The 16,643-nt window shown below is 44.3% G+C and overlaps 1 protein-coding gene across 4 annotated transcripts in view; it reads left to right on the top strand.

The window, feature by feature from the left end:
• Positions 1–16,534, top strand: part of PDILT (protein disulfide isomerase like, testis expressed) — a 43,429-nt gene extending 26,895 nt beyond the window's left edge. For 3 of the 4 annotated variants that reach the window (XM_082362525.1, XM_082362523.1, XM_082362522.1), the window contains 7 exons: positions 1,472–1,582; positions 1,664–1,789; positions 4,190–4,387; positions 7,206–7,326; positions 9,808–9,986; positions 11,398–11,487; positions 12,303–16,534. In XM_082362525.1, coding sequence (XP_082218651.1) covers positions 1,472–1,582; positions 1,664–1,789; positions 4,190–4,387; positions 7,206–7,326; positions 9,808–9,986; positions 11,398–11,487; positions 12,303–12,536 — 1,059 coding nt within the window. In that variant the 3' untranslated portion in view covers positions 12,537–16,534. Of the gene's footprint in view, positions 1–1,471; positions 1,583–1,663; positions 1,790–4,189; positions 4,388–7,205; positions 7,327–9,807; positions 9,987–11,397; positions 11,488–12,042 lie in introns of all 4 variants that reach the window. The other variant, XM_082362524.1, reaches the window with a different exon arrangement.
• The last annotated feature ends 109 nt before the right edge of the window (positions 16,535–16,643 follow it).

Below are 16,643 nucleotides of genomic sequence, written 5' to 3'. Positions count from 1 at the left end.
ACTAAAGCTAAATCTATATATCACTCCTTCCACCAAATTAAATTCCAGATTGATCCCTGATTTAAAAATATAACAATAAAACTGTGGAAAGACCAGAAGATGCCATGGGAGAGTCTGCTTTCTAACCTTGGAGGGAGGGGGAAAGCCCCTTTCTAAAGCATGACAGAAACCCCAGAAAGTATGAAAAGAAATACTGATAAATTTGGATCATACAAAAATTTTAAAATTCTGCAGAATAAACCCAATCACAAAATCAAAAACCAAATAGCAAACTTGGAAACGCATTTAGGAGAGATTTGGTCTCTGTTAATGGTTAAGAACATGGGCACTAGAGTCAGATTGCCTGGCTTGGAATCTTGGCTCCACCTCTTACTACCTTAGCAACCCTGGGCAAGTCACTTCACTTCTCTGTGCCTCAATTTCCTCAACTGTAAAATGGGCAAAATAATAGTATATAGCACAATGAGATGTTATGAAGATTAAATGAGTTAATACATATATTTAGAACTGTGGCTGGTACAACATGAGCTCTCCGTAAGTCTAATTAGGATTATTAAACTATTGTTATGACCAGAAAAGAGTATAGGCTTTATCCCGAGGACAATAGGGCCTATGAAGTGTTTAAGCAAGAGTTGCATTTTAACAACATCACTCTGGCTGAAGTGTGGGAGATAGATGGAAGGGAAGCAGGGGGAGAAATTGGAAGACCATTAGGAGACTTTTGCAGGAGTCCAAGGAATAGGTTTGGACTAGAGGGTGGGATTGGCATAGATGAAGAGAAGGAGATGGAGTAGAGAGAAATAAGGAGATAGCTGCTTCTTTCTCCTTCCCCCACAGACTTTGATCCTGGGCTACAGAGAATTATGTCATTTCCTGTGCTAATCCAGGTCCTTCTGAGAAGCAGTCATCAAGCAGGATTAATCATGCGAAAGATTAGGGGAAATGCCTTTGAAGGAAAATAGAGAGGGAGCTGGGGGAAACTTATCAGACCATGATGTATCAATAGATCTGACCCTTTGGAAGGAAGGAAGATGGGATGGAAGAGTCCTTGACTGCAGTGTAGTTCTAAGAAAGTTCATCAAAGTCCCCTATAAGAGAAGTCCTGTATCTCCCAGAGATGAGCTTGCCTTAGTATCCCTGACAAATTCACTGGTTAGGAGCAGCGTGTGAGAAACTGCTCAGCATCAGCACAAATATGTTGATGGATTTCAGAGCAAGGCAGCTGGCGCTGTCCGTCAAGTATACTCCCTGTGTCTGTAGGCTGGAGGTTTTCATGGCTTCCACATACCCATATTCCACCCTCAGGCTAATCTGCCCAACCAGCCATATTTATTAAGTATCTAGATTATGTATTACACCTGTTACCATGGTGTTTTCCTTTTATCCAAGGGGAAAATTGTGCTATTATATTTATTAAGTGCCTACATCATGGATGCTACTGCCCTCTAATGTTTTTCTTCGTTTGTCCAAGGGAAAAATCGTGAACCGCCAGGAGCTTATCGATGACAGTACCAACAAACATATCCTCAATCAACTCATAAAACAGCACCTCACAGATTTTGTTATTGAATACAACACTGAGGTCAGTGAGCAAAGGGTCCCGGGAGAAGGGTAGCTGGGGCAGCTGTGTGCAAGGAATGACCTGTTTTCCTTTTAATTTCAGAATAAGGATCTGATTTACGAATTGAACATCCTGAATCACATGTTGCTCTTCGTCTCCAAAAGCTCCAAGTCATTTCGTATGATAATGCAGCATTATAAATTGGCATCGAAGAAATTCCAAAACAAGGTTTGTGGAAGTTGCCACTGCTCCTTGGGGCTCTTTGTTTAGGAATCCAAGACCTGTAGAACCTAGTGCGATCCATCTGCCTTACCGATTATAAATTAATCCAGGAAGGATTGGTGTATTCATTTGCATACCAATCTCCTGATTTGCATTCTTCTTCCTGCCCAGTGTCTCTTTCTTTCTCACCAAACCTTTGCTTCTTCTCCCCTCATCTTTTTGAGAAGTCTACTATGGGAACATGATTGGTCTGGCTGCTTTTTCAATGGACCATGCTCCACTAAGAGTGACTGCAGTGTGGCTAGCTTGGAGGTGAGGGGAAGGAAAGACCACTCCTGCCTGAGGTCAAGGAGTGTGAAAAGCCTGAAGGTGTGAAGCAGCACAGACAAACAGTTGCTGTAGTTCAGGCTTCAGCATCAACAGACCTGGGTTCAAATTCTCTTCCTCTTACAAGTGATTTTGTCTTAGATGAGTTTAACCTCTCAGTCTCAGTCACCTCCCGTGTAAAATGGGGAGTTATAGGAAGAATTAGAAGTGCTATATGTAAAGCAATGAGCAAATGTACAATAAATAGTGCTTATTTTTATTGTTATTATTATCATTAGAAACACATCAGGGGACTTCCCTGGCGGTCCAGTGGCTAAGACTTCGCCTTCCAATGCAGGGGGTGGGGCTTTGATCCCTGGTCGGGGAGTTAAGATCCCACATGCCTCTGGGCCAAAAAACCAAAACATAAAACAGAAGCAATATTGTAACAGATTCAATAAAGACTTAAAAATGGTCCACATCAAAAAAAATCTTCAAAAAGAAAAAAAAGAAACATCAGTTTTTCCTAAGTATTAGACCTATATTCATAGAGCTAGCACCATCTGGACCCTGGGGGCTACTTACTTCACTTTTCTCTTTATTTTTATAAGAAGTAAGGTAATGGTAGGTTCTCTTTCTCTTGAAGAAAATTATTCTGAAATGTAAACAAAACAATTAAAAACTTTGAAACCCCAAATAAATACAGAATAAAGCCACTAGGCATGAGCATGTTTAATGTCTGCTACATCCCACCTCATTTTTCTCCAGGAAAGTTATTCTAATTACAGAAACACCTCTTGTAAATACGTTTCCTAGTTTATTCAGTTTTAAACTTTAAGAATTTTGATGTAATTAAATTGATTACAATCTGATTGCTTTCACGCTATTTCTGTTATAACAATCAATGCTTAGCCATAATTCTTCTAGATTAAGTTTTTTAATTTAACTCTTTAGGTGGAACTTATTTTGGCATATATCATGGGTTTAGGTTGTAGATTGCCTTTACCCCAGTTAGGAAACTTCTAGAATGCCATTTATTGATTGTGCTCCATTTTCGTGCCAAAGATAAACAGTTGGATGAATATTATTCCAACAGGTCATACCCCCATATCTTATCTTGTTCACCTCTAACAAATGTTTATTGAAAGTATAAATGGTTGGCTTTAATATGTCTGCTTTGTTTTTCACAATCTCCCTAGCACCTGGAAGAGTGTCTGGCACATAGTAGGGCTCTTAATATTTTGATAGATGAATGACCTGAGAGTATCCAAATCCAGGGTCTACAGGAGACTCTGACTAGTCTCCTTCTTTCATGCTTGTTTCTTCTCTACAACCAGAGTGGTCTTACTGAGCCTCTATCTCACCCCATCTGTGCAGTCACTCTCTCACAGTGCCCTGTTCTATCATCTGGTTGGCACTCACTCGTTGCTATCTGATTGACTAATTTCTTTACTCATTTCTTGCCTGTCTTCTCCACTAGAACATGAGTTCCATGAGGGCATGGATTTTGTCTGCCTTGTATCCCCCAGTGCTTAGCAAAATGCCTAGTAGCCACTCCACAAATAGGTGTTGAATGCATGATTGAATGAGGTCGTGAGTTTCCTAGATAGAAGAATAATTTAGAATAATAATGAGGTGAAATGTTCTGAGCATTTTATACCTCCCAGTCACTGAACTAAGCCTTTTATATACAGTGTCCTGTTCCATTCTCACAGCAACCCTATAATGTGGGTATTATTATAATCACCACTTTACAGATAAGGCAACTGAGGCACAGAGAGGGGAGATTACTGTTTTGCCCAAGGAACTGGGATGAAAGCTCAGGACCTCCTGACTTCCTGCGGTTGTGTGAATGGTGTCCTGCACCAGGCTGGGGAAACCAGGATGACAGCTGATGTCTGTCTGTGCAGGGCTGCACCTGCCTGATGAAAAGGACCTTTTGTCCTGGCTTTCAGAGGCGCTCCATAGAGTCTGCTTTTTGCTTCCCATTAGTGTCCCCCCCGCAACAGCTTCCCAGCAGTTTCTCTCCCTCGGTAAGGGGGTCGTTACCTTTTTCATGCCTCCGATCCAGAGAGACACAGGTTTCGTTTGGTTTGGCAGATCCTTTTCATCCTTGTGGATGCAGACGAGCCCAGAAATGGACGTGTCTTCGAATACTTCCGGATCGCAGAGGCTGATATCCCATGTGTCCAAATCCTAAACTTAAGCTCTGATGCAAGGTACAAAATGCCTTTCGAGGAAATAACCTATGAAAACCTCAAGAAATTTGGCCAGAGCTTCCTGAATAGAAAGGCCAAGGTAAGCTCATCCTTGGACAAGGTTTATCCAGAGCCTCAAAATAATTCTTTTTCTGTAATTCTGATGGCTTTAGTCATCTGAATGGGGAGGCAGAATAAAGGTCAACCTCATGGTTCTTGTGAGGAAATACCCCCATCTCCCCAGCTCGAATCTATTTAACTTTTGATCTGTCCTGACCTTATAATTCCACCATTAACTCTTTATTCTTAAAGTAAAGGCATTTTCTTTGTAGGAATTTCCAAATGAAATGCAGGCACTCCCAGGGCTGGCATCCTCTGAAAGTAGGTTCTTATTCTTCTTTCAGACTCTAATGTGAAAGATTTACTTGGCCCCAGGGTAGATGCTTGCTTGGGGGAGAAGATGGGGTGGCATATATGAAGCAATCAGGAGTTAACCTCAAAGGCTTTAGGGACCAGGGAGGAGAGGCTGCAAAAGGATGGCTGCATAACACTATGAAGCCCCATAACATAACCTCCTGCTGTTTATTTAGCTCTTGCTATATCCTCAACCTTCCTGCTGAGTTATGTCCTGCTGAGTTAGGTGACCATATTATTTATTTTCCAAATGGGGTCACTTTTGAGAGTAATGGAAGCAATTTTAAAAAGTGTTCTGAAATGGCAGGAATAAACTGGGACTCTCCAGGCAAACCAGAATGTATGGTCACCTTACCTCGGGGGGCTCCCACTACCTTCCGTCCACCCCCCAACGGACACCGCTTCCCCCGCAGCCTTCTCAGATGAAAGCTGGTTTTTGTCTAACGTACAACATTATCACAGGCCAGTTGGTAAGGCTGGTGTCCTCCATGCCACTTCCAAACCATTTCTCCTCCTTCTGCCTTCAAACACTCCAGATTCTTTGGATTCCACGCCTTTGGACTTTAGGCCACCTGCTCCTGATTCCCATTGCTGTTCTGATCGCTTCCCTTTCACTCTCTGAGGACTTAAGCTCCTCGTCACAGACCTGCCCTCCACCCCTACTCTGCCCTCATTTACAGAGATGTCAATATCCAAAACCCTGGTCTTTTCTCCAGTAATGGTGTGTCCGTGCCCTCTCAGCTACCTGCTCTGATGGCCATACTCTAGAGATGGCAGCCCCTCTGAAAGCCTGATTTCACACTTCCTGTCCTCTCAGTTCCTTCCTCTAGTAGCCACATTGCTACAATCCCTAACCCTTTTCATGGCCTCCAATCTCCTGATCCTGTTTCACCATCCCTTTATTGCCCTCCTTCATGAACTTGGATTCCATGGTTCATCGCTCTGATGATGACTCCCTTAACTCTTCGATCCCCTCCACCTTCCACCTCCTCTACACCCTGTAGTATTTACCAGGCAAAATCACCACTCCTGTTGAACCCACTTAACTTCCCTACGGCTTCCAGACCGATCCTGGAGAAAAAAGACCTCATCGCGAGGCAGGCTGGCTTCATGGAATCACAAACCAGATACCCTGTGGGCTCTTAGAAATGCCCTGACATTTCTATATAAATTTCTCTTAGTGTGTTCATTCTCTTAATCTTGGAGTCTATTTCTCCTCCAACCCCATTCCTACTTGCAGCCTGAACTGAGTACTCTAATCATATATCATTAAGAAAACAGAAGGCTTCAGACAGGAGCCCCTCATTTTCTATCACCACATCTACAAACCTACCTGAAGCTCTGCCTGTCCTCTTTCTCTCGCTCTGGTTATATCTCAGGTGTCTATCTTCCTCTCAAGGGCCAGCACATCCTCTTGTGTTCTTGGAATGAAGATAAGCATCCTTCGCATGACCTATAATATGTCACGTGCCTGATCTGGCCCATTCCTAATTCTCCATTCCCCATCTCTCATATCCAGTCCCCACACTTTTTACGCTCCCTCACAAAGAGTTTTCAGGTCCTTTCCAGAGATTGGGGTGGGGATGAGGGAAGCTATAGTGGGAGACAAGGCTGGTGAGCTGGGCAAAGGCCAGACAGCAAGGACTTGTAAGCATATAAAGGATATGGTATCCTAAGAGCAATGGGAAGCCAGATTTGTCTGGTGAAGGTAGAATCTGCTTGTAGGAGAATAAAGGTGTGGTGAGGATTAGGAGGAGATGCAGAGAGAACACTAGGAGGCTATTACAGCGACCTAGACGAGAGATGAAAGCTACCTGGCCAAGGGTAGTAGCAGTGCAGACAGAGAGGAGGGTGTGAATTCAAGAGATATTCAGAAAATAATGGTTGCAGAGAAAAATATATGTTCTGAGATTTTCACCACTTTCTTCAAAGAGAAGCAAGAGCTGGGTTCATTCTTTCATTCATTCACAAAACATTGACTGAGGTCTCATGACGTGCCAGTACTCAATTGTACTCAATGATGGGGGAAGAAAAAGTCCCGTGTGACATTCCATTCATTGAGATAGTGATACATTAATCAAATAACCAGAAAGATAAATATAAATGATAAATAAGTGATGCAGGAAAAGTACCAAATATTATGAGAATTTATGAAAGCAGGGCCTGACCTTGTCTGGGGGAGAGTCAGGGAAGTCCTCCTCTGAGATCAGTCTGAAAGATAAATCTGAGTTAGAGATAAATCTGATAGAGAAGGGAGTGTGGGAATGAGGAAGTGGGTGGAAGGCTAGCCCTCTGGGTGAACAAACCAGCGTGGCTGAAGAAAGCAAGCAAGGGAAGAATGGTGATGAGCTTGGAGAAGGTGTCAAGAAACGAAGTGTGATAAATATTTTAGAGGTCACATAAAATGATCTTAGTTTGATTCTCGGGGTAGTTGGGGATGGCTATATTTTTGGCTGCCAATCCCTTTCTGGAGACCGTTAAAATCTCTCAAATTTGCTTTCTAGAAACATCAGTCCAGTGAAGAAATTCCAAATTATTGGGACCAGGGGCCGGTTAAGCAGCTTGTTGGGAAGAACTTCAACGTCATTGTCTTTGACAAGGAAAGGGACGTATTTGTGATGTTCTGTAAGTATCTCTGCAGAGGCCATTGGAGGCAGTGGCTTCAACATTACTTTTCAGTGTAGCTCCTGAATTCTTGGGTACGAGAATCTCCAAAATCTATCAAAGCACCATGCCAAGAATGGTCTTCAGACATCCAAAGAGTTTGGATCAAGATGCTATCAGCGTCTTTATTCCTGTCCTGCCCCTAGGTTCTTCAGAACCATTATTATTATTATTTTTTTAGATTCCATGGGAAGCAGCCGCATAGCACAGGGAGATCAGCTTGGTGCTTTGTGTCCCCCTAGAGTGGTGGGATAGGGAGGGTGGGAGGGAGACACAAGAGGGAGGAGATATGGGGATATATGTGTGTGTATAGCTGATTCACTTTGTTATAAAGCAGAAACTAACACACCATTGTAAAGCAATTATACTCCAATAAAGATGTTAAAAAAAAAAAAAAAAGATGCTATCAGCTACAAAGCAACTCTCCCCCCAAATCAAATTCTTGCAATGTGTGGAATACCTTCTCATAATCAGGCCTGCGACTATTTGTAACAACAGTAATGCTGATGGCTAACGCTGATTGAATGCTAGATAAACCAGGCCTGTGTAGCTCATTTAACCCTCACACCTTACTTTTGAAAGTGACTACTTTATTGCTCCCACCTTACAGATGAGTAAACAGAGTCTCAGGGAAGTAAAGAAACTTTACTAGAGTCACGCAGCTAGTATGTGAACTTAAGTAACTAAGGGATTCGAACCTAGTCAGCCTGAATCCAGTGCCTACTCTAGTAACTGCTGTACCAGTGACCAGTGTAAGTTAAGTAACTCATCAAATGGCCCATGCTTAACATACCTGAGTTGGTGCAGCCAAACTGAAGACCCACATCATGCATGTAAAAGACTTGCAACAGTGTCTGGCATCTTGTAAGCATTTGATAAATGACAGGTATTATTGCTATTATTTCCCCTGTTGTTATAATTATTTCCAGCGCTCACCCAGGAACTACTGCCCTTCCCTCACTGTTTCTGATTTGCATGTGAGAGCCAAAGCCAGGGACCTTCTCTTCCACCCTGAGACACAGAGAAGGGTGGTAATGCAGTGACTTCAGACATCTCTTTTACTTAACAGGAGGAGTTACCATTTATTGTGCACTTATGAGTTTGCAGTTTATACACCTGCTCTCATTTCCTCCTCTAAACAAGCCTCTCAGGAAGGTCCAGTGGATTTCCCCATGATACAGATCAGGGAACCAAGCCTCAGAGAAGTTAATTACCTTACCCCAGGTCACATAGTAAGTAAATTGCAAGGCAAAAAGTTCAAATCCAGTTCCGATGCCATCATTGCCTGGAGGGTGAAACAAGGGCTGGATTACATCACGCAGGCCTTTAAAAATCTCATTAAAGTGGATGCTCACCCACAGAGCCCGGTGTTTAAAGTCTGCATGGCTGAATAACCATGATCTGCTGCCTTTAAGTGAGAGGCTAGGGAGGCCTTTCTGTACTCACTGACGCTGGGAGTCGTGAGAATGCCCACTTAGTTCCGGTAAAAAGCAAAAGCAGCTTCATTTTCTTGGAAGCAGGGCTGTCAGATTGGCTCCCTGGGACCGCCGCCATTAGGCCCCCTCGTGTTCCGACCCAGGGCCCATTGGGCTCCAAGGGAGATTCGGGGATTCAGCTGGGAGAGCAGATGGTCACAGAAGCACTTGGTTTGTAAATGGAGGGATGATCATCCAAATGTAATAACCAGGACCTTTGACGCCACTCCTCCCACAGAGTCAGAAATTTTAATGGAACAAGCAGGCAAGGTTGTTTCCCTTCCATGTTGGAGCTGGTCCCAGCTTTTTCTCCATAGGTCCCGGTGACTGGGCCACGCACAGAGCTCAAGGGGGAAGTCCAGTGTCCCCTTCCCAGGGGTAGTTGTACTTGTCACAAGCTCATGTTCACTTCCTGGGTGCGTTCTCCTCCACGGGACTGAAAGGCAGTGTGATACCATGGTCACAGGTCAAAACAACCTGTCTGCAAATGCCACCTTCTCTGCTTAATTAACTAAATGACCTTGAGCTGTGAGCTTAACCTCTGTTGGAAAACTCTCATGCTATCTCACACACACACACACACACACACACACACACACACACACGCTTTCTGGCAGAACATGAGGAATCATCTATCATAAATATTTTTCTTGGTTTTCCTCTTCAGCTGGAGTGGAAGGCTATGTTAAAGGAAAATCAGAGAACAGAAGAAAATGTCCCAACATGTAAAAAGTTTTAGTGTCTGAGTGGAAGGGGACTAGGTTATTCTTTTTTTTCTAATTTAGTTCATGATGATCAGGTACTATGGTTGAAATGTAAAATAACCTAACACACTATTAGAAGAGAGGGGGGCTGCAATTTACATGGCAACAGACCATTAGTGGAATACAGTGACCGTGTCTACGTGGGAGTGTGGCTCTCAGGGTCTTTATTAGTGTGAACTTGAGTGACGGCCCGTCTCTTCCAGATGCACCCTGGTCCCAAAAGTGCAGGGCGCTGTTCCCAGTGTTGGAAGAGTTGGGTAGAAAGTATCAGAACCACTCCACAGTCACCATCGCCAAGATCGACATCACAGCAAATGACCTTCAGCTGACGTACCCGGACCGGTACCCCGTCTTCAGGCTCTACCCTGCTGACTCTCAACAAGTGAGGGGCTCTTGGGATTCACATAACTGAAAGGTTACATTATTGTCATGGACTCAGTCTCTCCCTGTCTCCAGCTCTGCCTTTTACCAAATCAGCTTCATTCTCAGCTCCAGCCCTTATTATCTTCTCATATTCAGGTTAAAGATTGTTTTCCATTAGCTTCCACAGAAGTCCCAAGACTCAGTCTGATTGGGTCCTCCCCGACCCAGTCATTGTGGTCAAGGCGATGTGGGTGTTTTGATGGTCAGGCCTAGGTCAAACGGTTCCCTCTGGTATTAGAGCTGAGCCTGATTCAGACTATATGGAATAAGGTTGGGGGAGTCACCGTGTGAGTATTGGGGGTATGGTGCTATCAGAAGAAGAAAGAATGCATAATAGAGACAATTAAGTATTTTACACTTTGGTATTAGAGTCATCGAACATCACCAGTGTTCATGCAACACATTCTTCATGCCACTTCGGCACGTGGGGAAGAATGTCAATCAAAGAATCACAAGCCAAAGTCCCTGCTCCTAAGAAGAGTATGACTGAGTGTGGAGGAAAAGTCATGATATGGGCTCATCTTCAAATGCAACTGGAATTGGATAGGGCAGATACTGGAGGACAGATATGGCTGGAAGTCTTCATGCAGACATGAGACTTTGAAGAACGGTGGGGATTTAAATCAGAAGGGCGTGAAGTATAGGGAGGAAGTATAACATGAACAAGGGCATAGGCAGAAGGCTGGCCACAGAAAGGTGAAAGAGATGTCATCCTCCTGGTGCAAAAGATGCACATGCCTAGATCGAAAGGGTGGACCTGGCACAGATCTTCAGTTATCTGTAAAGGAGTTTGGACAGCCAGAGGGCAGTAAGCAGTTTCCTAATCTTCTTAAAGACCGAAAGAGGAAAGGAAGCTGGTGATGGCTGAGCAAGAACATAGGCCACTTTGTAAAATAACTCTTCTTATTCTTTAGTAATAATAATAATAATAATAATAATAGCAAATATATATAGTGCAGACTATGAGTCGGGCATTGTTTTAAGTGCTCTTCATATAGTAACTCATTAAATCCTTATAACAACACCATGAGGTAGGGACTGTTATTATCTTCATATTACAGTTAAGGAAACTGAGTCATGGAGAGGTTAAGCAACCAGACTGCACTGCTAAGTGATGAAGCCAGGGATTGAGCCCCAATAGTGTGGCTCCAAAATTCTTGCTCTGAACCACTGCATCACAGCCCTAGGATGGAGGACGTTTCATTATGCTTATGTTAGAACCATGGTAATGGAGGCTCAGAGCAGTTAAGGAACTTGCTCACTGCACTTAGGTTGTTAGGAATTTGACTCTGGATTTCCCTGTGGAGCAATCCCCTGAGTATTTTGCAAGAATGGGCTACCATTTCGACCCTGCTCCATTTTCTTCCTAGGCTGTACTATATAAGGGAGAACATACCCTGAAGGGCTTTTCTGACTTCCTGGAAAGTCAAATCGAGACCCAGACTGAGGACGAAGATGAGGTAAGGCGAAACAGCAGTACCCTAGATGATTATGTCCCACACAGAACCATCAGGAGCTCAATGGGCTAGGAAAGAGGGTGCCAAGATTTCCATAATCTTGTGCACTTTGGAGAGATTGGAGGATGAATCCAGTTTGGATGACTTTATTTCAAGGACACATACTACCAGAAAGGTGGAGTTGAGAAACACTGAGAAGGGCAAAGGCTCTGAGGTCTCACACAGCTCCTAAGGCTGCTTCCCTGGGTCCACTGTTCCTGAGTGGGTAACCACATGTCTTGATGGGCTCTTGCCCTCCGGCATCATTCTACAATCTCCATTCTCTCCTAATTCTGTTCATGCCTCAGTGAGGCCATCTGCTGGAAGGTGTCATCTGTATTCTTTAGGACCCTTTCAGTTGCAAATGTCAGAAACCACAGTACTCTTTGGCTTAAGCAACAATGGGAATTTATCCCCTATAACTGGGAGAAAGTCAGATGTGGGTGGATCCTGAAGCTCAAAGTTGCTTTCTGTCTCCCTATCTCTGTTTTCCTCTGTGTTGGCTTCATTCCCAAGTAGGCATTTCCCCACAGAGGGCCAATGACTGCTCCACAGTTCTCAGCTAACAACCTCTCCGCTTGGAAAGAAAGTACCTACTCTTTAGTCCTAGCAAATGTCCTGGAATGGATCTCAGTAGCCAGGCCTGGGACAGCCGCAACTGTGGGCATAGAGCAGAGAAAGACAGCTTGGCAATTACAATAATTATCGCGTAATTCTTGCTTCTGTTTATTTTTCCACCTTCTTCCCTCTGTCCCTCCCACTCTTCTTTTCTTGAATAGCTACTGTCTGTTGAGCAAAGTGAAGTGACAGAAAAGGAGGTGTTAGGTGAGGAAAAGGAGGTACCTTTTACGAAGAAAGAGCTACCAGAACAGAAGTTGCCTGAGCTGGAGAACTTGACCAAGCTGGAAGGACCAGCTGGGCAGAAAGAAATGGCTGAGGAGGAGGAGAAGGTAGCTGAGCCAAAGGGACCTCCAGGACAGGAGAAGAAGCCAAGAGTGAAGGAAGAACTGTAGCCTCTCCAAAACCAGGAGAGAGGGTGCCCATTTTCCAGGTCCTGGAATCATTTTCTGAGTGGATCTACTCCAAATAAAATTATATATAATTGTGGTAGGTGGGTGGAGACTAGATAATAAAAGCCCCTGATTTAGCCCTGTTTTATTCATTACGTCTTTTTCCTGGCTGGTGCTGCCTTAGAAGAGTTTTTTGGCCTGGAATTCACACAGGGCTGCAAGGGAAGCCATAAGAGCAACATTTAATGAGTGTTTACAACATGGTGGGCATTCGCTTAGTTCTCACAACCTCACTGGGAGCTAGGTTTCATCATCCCCATTTTACAGATGAGGAAACTGAGGCAAAGAGAAGTTAAGCAACCAGGCAGGGTCACACAGCTAGAAAGCCCTTGAAATATAATCCTAGGCAATTTCACTCCACAGACCATGCATTTAACCACTATGCGCACACTACCACCATCAGGTTGGGGTCCCCAGAGGGTAGCTGATACTTGCAAAGAGGTGGATTGATTTTTTTTTATGTTTCATTTTAACACAGTAAGAAAGAGATTCAACTCCAAATCTGTCCCCAGTCTTTCACATCTCAAAAATGACCCACTCTCTTAAGCAGCCATATGCTAGGCTAACCCTCAAGGTTTCGCTTTCCTTTTATTACCATGAAAGTAACTCTACCAAACCACATGACTCCACCCACTGTCCTCCATCTCCACCCACCAGTCTCATTCACAGAAGTCTTCTAACTGATCCCTCTACTGTCGCTCTGCACCTCCATGCCCCATGCCCCACATACACAAAATCTATACTCCCTAAAGCTGCTAAAGTGATCTTTTAAAAAGCCATAGCCATGAGGGCTCGCGGTACTACCTTGTTTTTCTAGCTTCTAGTGGCTGCCTGCATTCATGGTTCCTTCTTCAAAGAACTCTGACCTTTTGTTTCCATCCTCACTTCTCCTACTTCCTCTAATTCTTCTTGCATCTCTCTCATAAGTGCCACTGAGATAGCGCTGGGCTTGCCCAGATAACCTCATCTCAAGATACTGAACTTAATCATACCCACAAAGTCCTTTTTGCCATGTAAGGTAACATTCACAGGTCGTGGGGATTAGGACGTAGACATATTAGGAGGTCATTCAGACTCATGCTGCTGGTGTGTGACATTCATTTCAGTCAGGTGATAATAAACCTTCTCTTGGGAAAAGGAGGGCATAATATTTTAGGGAGCAAGGTCTGCACAAACCATCTGGGCCTCTCCACACTCTACCTGTCATGTAACACAAAGGTTGATTGTGCTTTATCAGGACTCCGGAGCTGGTGTCCCTGTCTCTCTTCCCCCAAACCTGGCCTGTCCACATCCAGACCAAGCAGGGAACAGCCTGGGGCCCTGGAACTCACCTGAACCAGTTGCCCCGACAGAGGCAGGTATTAGTATTCAGGACACGATTCGAGGCTCACCTGCTTCAGTCTTAAAGCCATGTGGCTGCCAGTGGCTTTAAGAAGGAGGGGTCCACAGGGGCTGCTAGAACTAAATCACATGGAACAGAACCCCTGACTGGCCACAAGCCAGAAAACGGGTGTGCTACCTGCAGGTCCCCCAGATGCAACTGGGACCTTAGGAAGTAGGGGCTCAGATTGGTGTAAACAGTATGGGTACGTTGCGCAGGTGAGGACCCTCTGTTTGGAGGTCATCAGAGCATACAGGGAGAGAAAGGCCTTTTGCAGAAAGATATTGTCTCCATCATGACAGGAGAGGGGCTGTGGGAGATGAGTCCAGAGGCAGGTAGATGGAGAAGATGTAGGAGGCATGGCTTAGTTCCTCCAATGAAGTATGCCATGATGTCATTAAGTGTGTGGGACTGGGGAGAGGGCAGGAAGAAGAAAGAGTGGAAAAATAGCCAATTAGAGAAATACCACAAGACGATCCAGCTGTGTTGAGTGGGATGATGCTTATTGTTTTAAAATGTAGGTTTGATTATAATTCAGGTATGGCAAGGCCGACAGATGAGGAGATAACTGTCATCGAAAAGATGGTTTATTATACTCACAGATGCCAGGAGGAGGGTACACACCACGCTGTGGGTGGGGCACACAGGGAAGTGCCAGGGTTGGTCAGGAGGCAGAGGAAGCAAGGGGAGAATTTAGCTATAATTTGAAACTGTAGCCTTCATTGTGGTTTCCATAAGAAGGAACAGAAGAGGCAAGGTAAGCAGGTTTAGGATTGGCTAGTTTGAATAGTTTCAGCAGGCTCTGGGACTTGGGAGTTGTCCCTAGTTGTCTGGTACCTGGTCCTGGGGTGATTAGGGCAGGGAAAATGTGACCCTGAGTGTGAGCCTGATAGAGGAGGGGTTGGCGGATGCACTCTGGACAGGCAGTTGTGCATATGAAAGTCATGCTCTCGGGAATAGGATATTCCTAGAGATGGCAAGGATATATATCATGAGATATTCCTTGGTATCTCTAGGCATTAGTTTACCTTCAGTGGGATAGTCCCTCCAGAGTCAGCAAAGTCTCAAAGTGTAAAAGCATCAAATACAGAAACTAGAATAATGTGGTTATTAGACTTATGAATAGTCTCCAGCCCAAACTCCCCATTTTCCTGCCCAGGATCTCTGCCCAGACAACTCCAGAAGCCACCTGGAGCTCCATCTTTAATCCTTTAGAGACACCCAAACTCGGATTTTGATAGAGCCTCATGTGCACCAACCAGAAATGATATTCACCATCCAGGATGGAGAAAAAGAATATTAAGAACTTTTATTTTCTTCTTAAGCTATAGAAAAGAGAGGGAAAAAAGACATATTCTTATAGGGGGGAAAAAAAGGAAAAGGATACAAACAGCCAGTTCAGAAAAGAATAATAGTAAACAAATGAAAAGATAATAACGTCCCTTTTCATCGAAGACTTGCCAAAGCAAATAATGAGATATTTCTCACTTTTCGACAAAGATGAAAGTTAAAGCTCAGGGTTGGTGAGTACTGTGGTGGGATTGTAAACTAATTTTTAAAGATCTCTCTGGGGTGTTTTTTGGGAAGAGGTACCAAAATTCTTAAAACTGTGCCACCTCTTTGACCCAGTAATTTCACGCCTATGAAATTCCCCTGAGGAGGTGAGTGTGACACTGCCGATGGTCACCCAACCACTAAACCAGGTGGAAGAAGAAAGCCCTGAAAAAGCAAGTGCCATGGGTCATTGCCATATTTCCTGCGCAGCCTGAGTTCACACACATCTGATTTTTCTCAGTATGGGATTTCCGTCGACATGGAATTAGGTCAGGAGACACGGGGTTGAACCCAGCCAGGCTCTGTCATTTTCTACCCCGTGACTGTACATCAGCAAAGCAGCATTGGCAGTGACTTCCCCGGATGGTATCATTGCTACACGCCTTTACTTGCATCATCTCCTTTAGTCACCATAACAACTCTAGGAGACAGGTATTGTCATTTTATAGATGATTAAAATGACCTCAGGAAGGAAAGAAAGAAGCCTACTGGCACACAGCAATGGCTGATCAGGATTCCGATGGACTGACTCCAAAGTTAGTTTGTTCAGTCACAAAGTTATCCACCTCCCAAGGGACCTTCCTTCTTGGGAATTCAGATTCCCTGGTTCATAAAGTGAGTCTGGTCCAACGATGTCTGAGTTATCTTCTGGCTCTGACCTTCAGCCATTCTCAGCTCCTTTCCTGCTCCCATCTGGACCCCAGGGGAGCTGGCTTAGCCCATGAGGATGGAGTGTGCTTTGGAACCCCAGCGGCCACAGGTACACGTCCCAGTATGGACAATGAACACCCTTTTCACCTGGAGAAGCCTGGCTTCGGATTCTGACCTCTGCCTGGCTCCACCTCGTCCTTTTCAATGACCAAGAAAAAGCCCAGTAACTTGGCACTGTTTTCCCAGTTAATTTCTAACGAAGGAATCTCTTGATCCCAAAAGGTGCAGAACAGAGGGCTTGTAACTGTGGGCACAAGTGTGACCCCCAATGTCAATCATTTGGGGTCTCTACCAATTAGGAAAAAGAATAACAACCAGCTCACAGCCTAGGAAAGGAAAACACTGTGCCAAAGGAGGAAAATATTCCACCCCTGGGAAAACAATCAAGAAATAGAACCAGAGAA

Source organism: Balaenoptera borealis (genome assembly GCF_965194805.1).
Source record: "Balaenoptera borealis genome assembly, chromosome: 16".
Lineage (NCBI taxonomy): Eukaryota > Metazoa > Chordata > Mammalia > Artiodactyla > Balaenopteridae > Balaenoptera > Balaenoptera borealis.
This window is presented reverse-complemented; position numbering and strand designations above follow the sequence as displayed.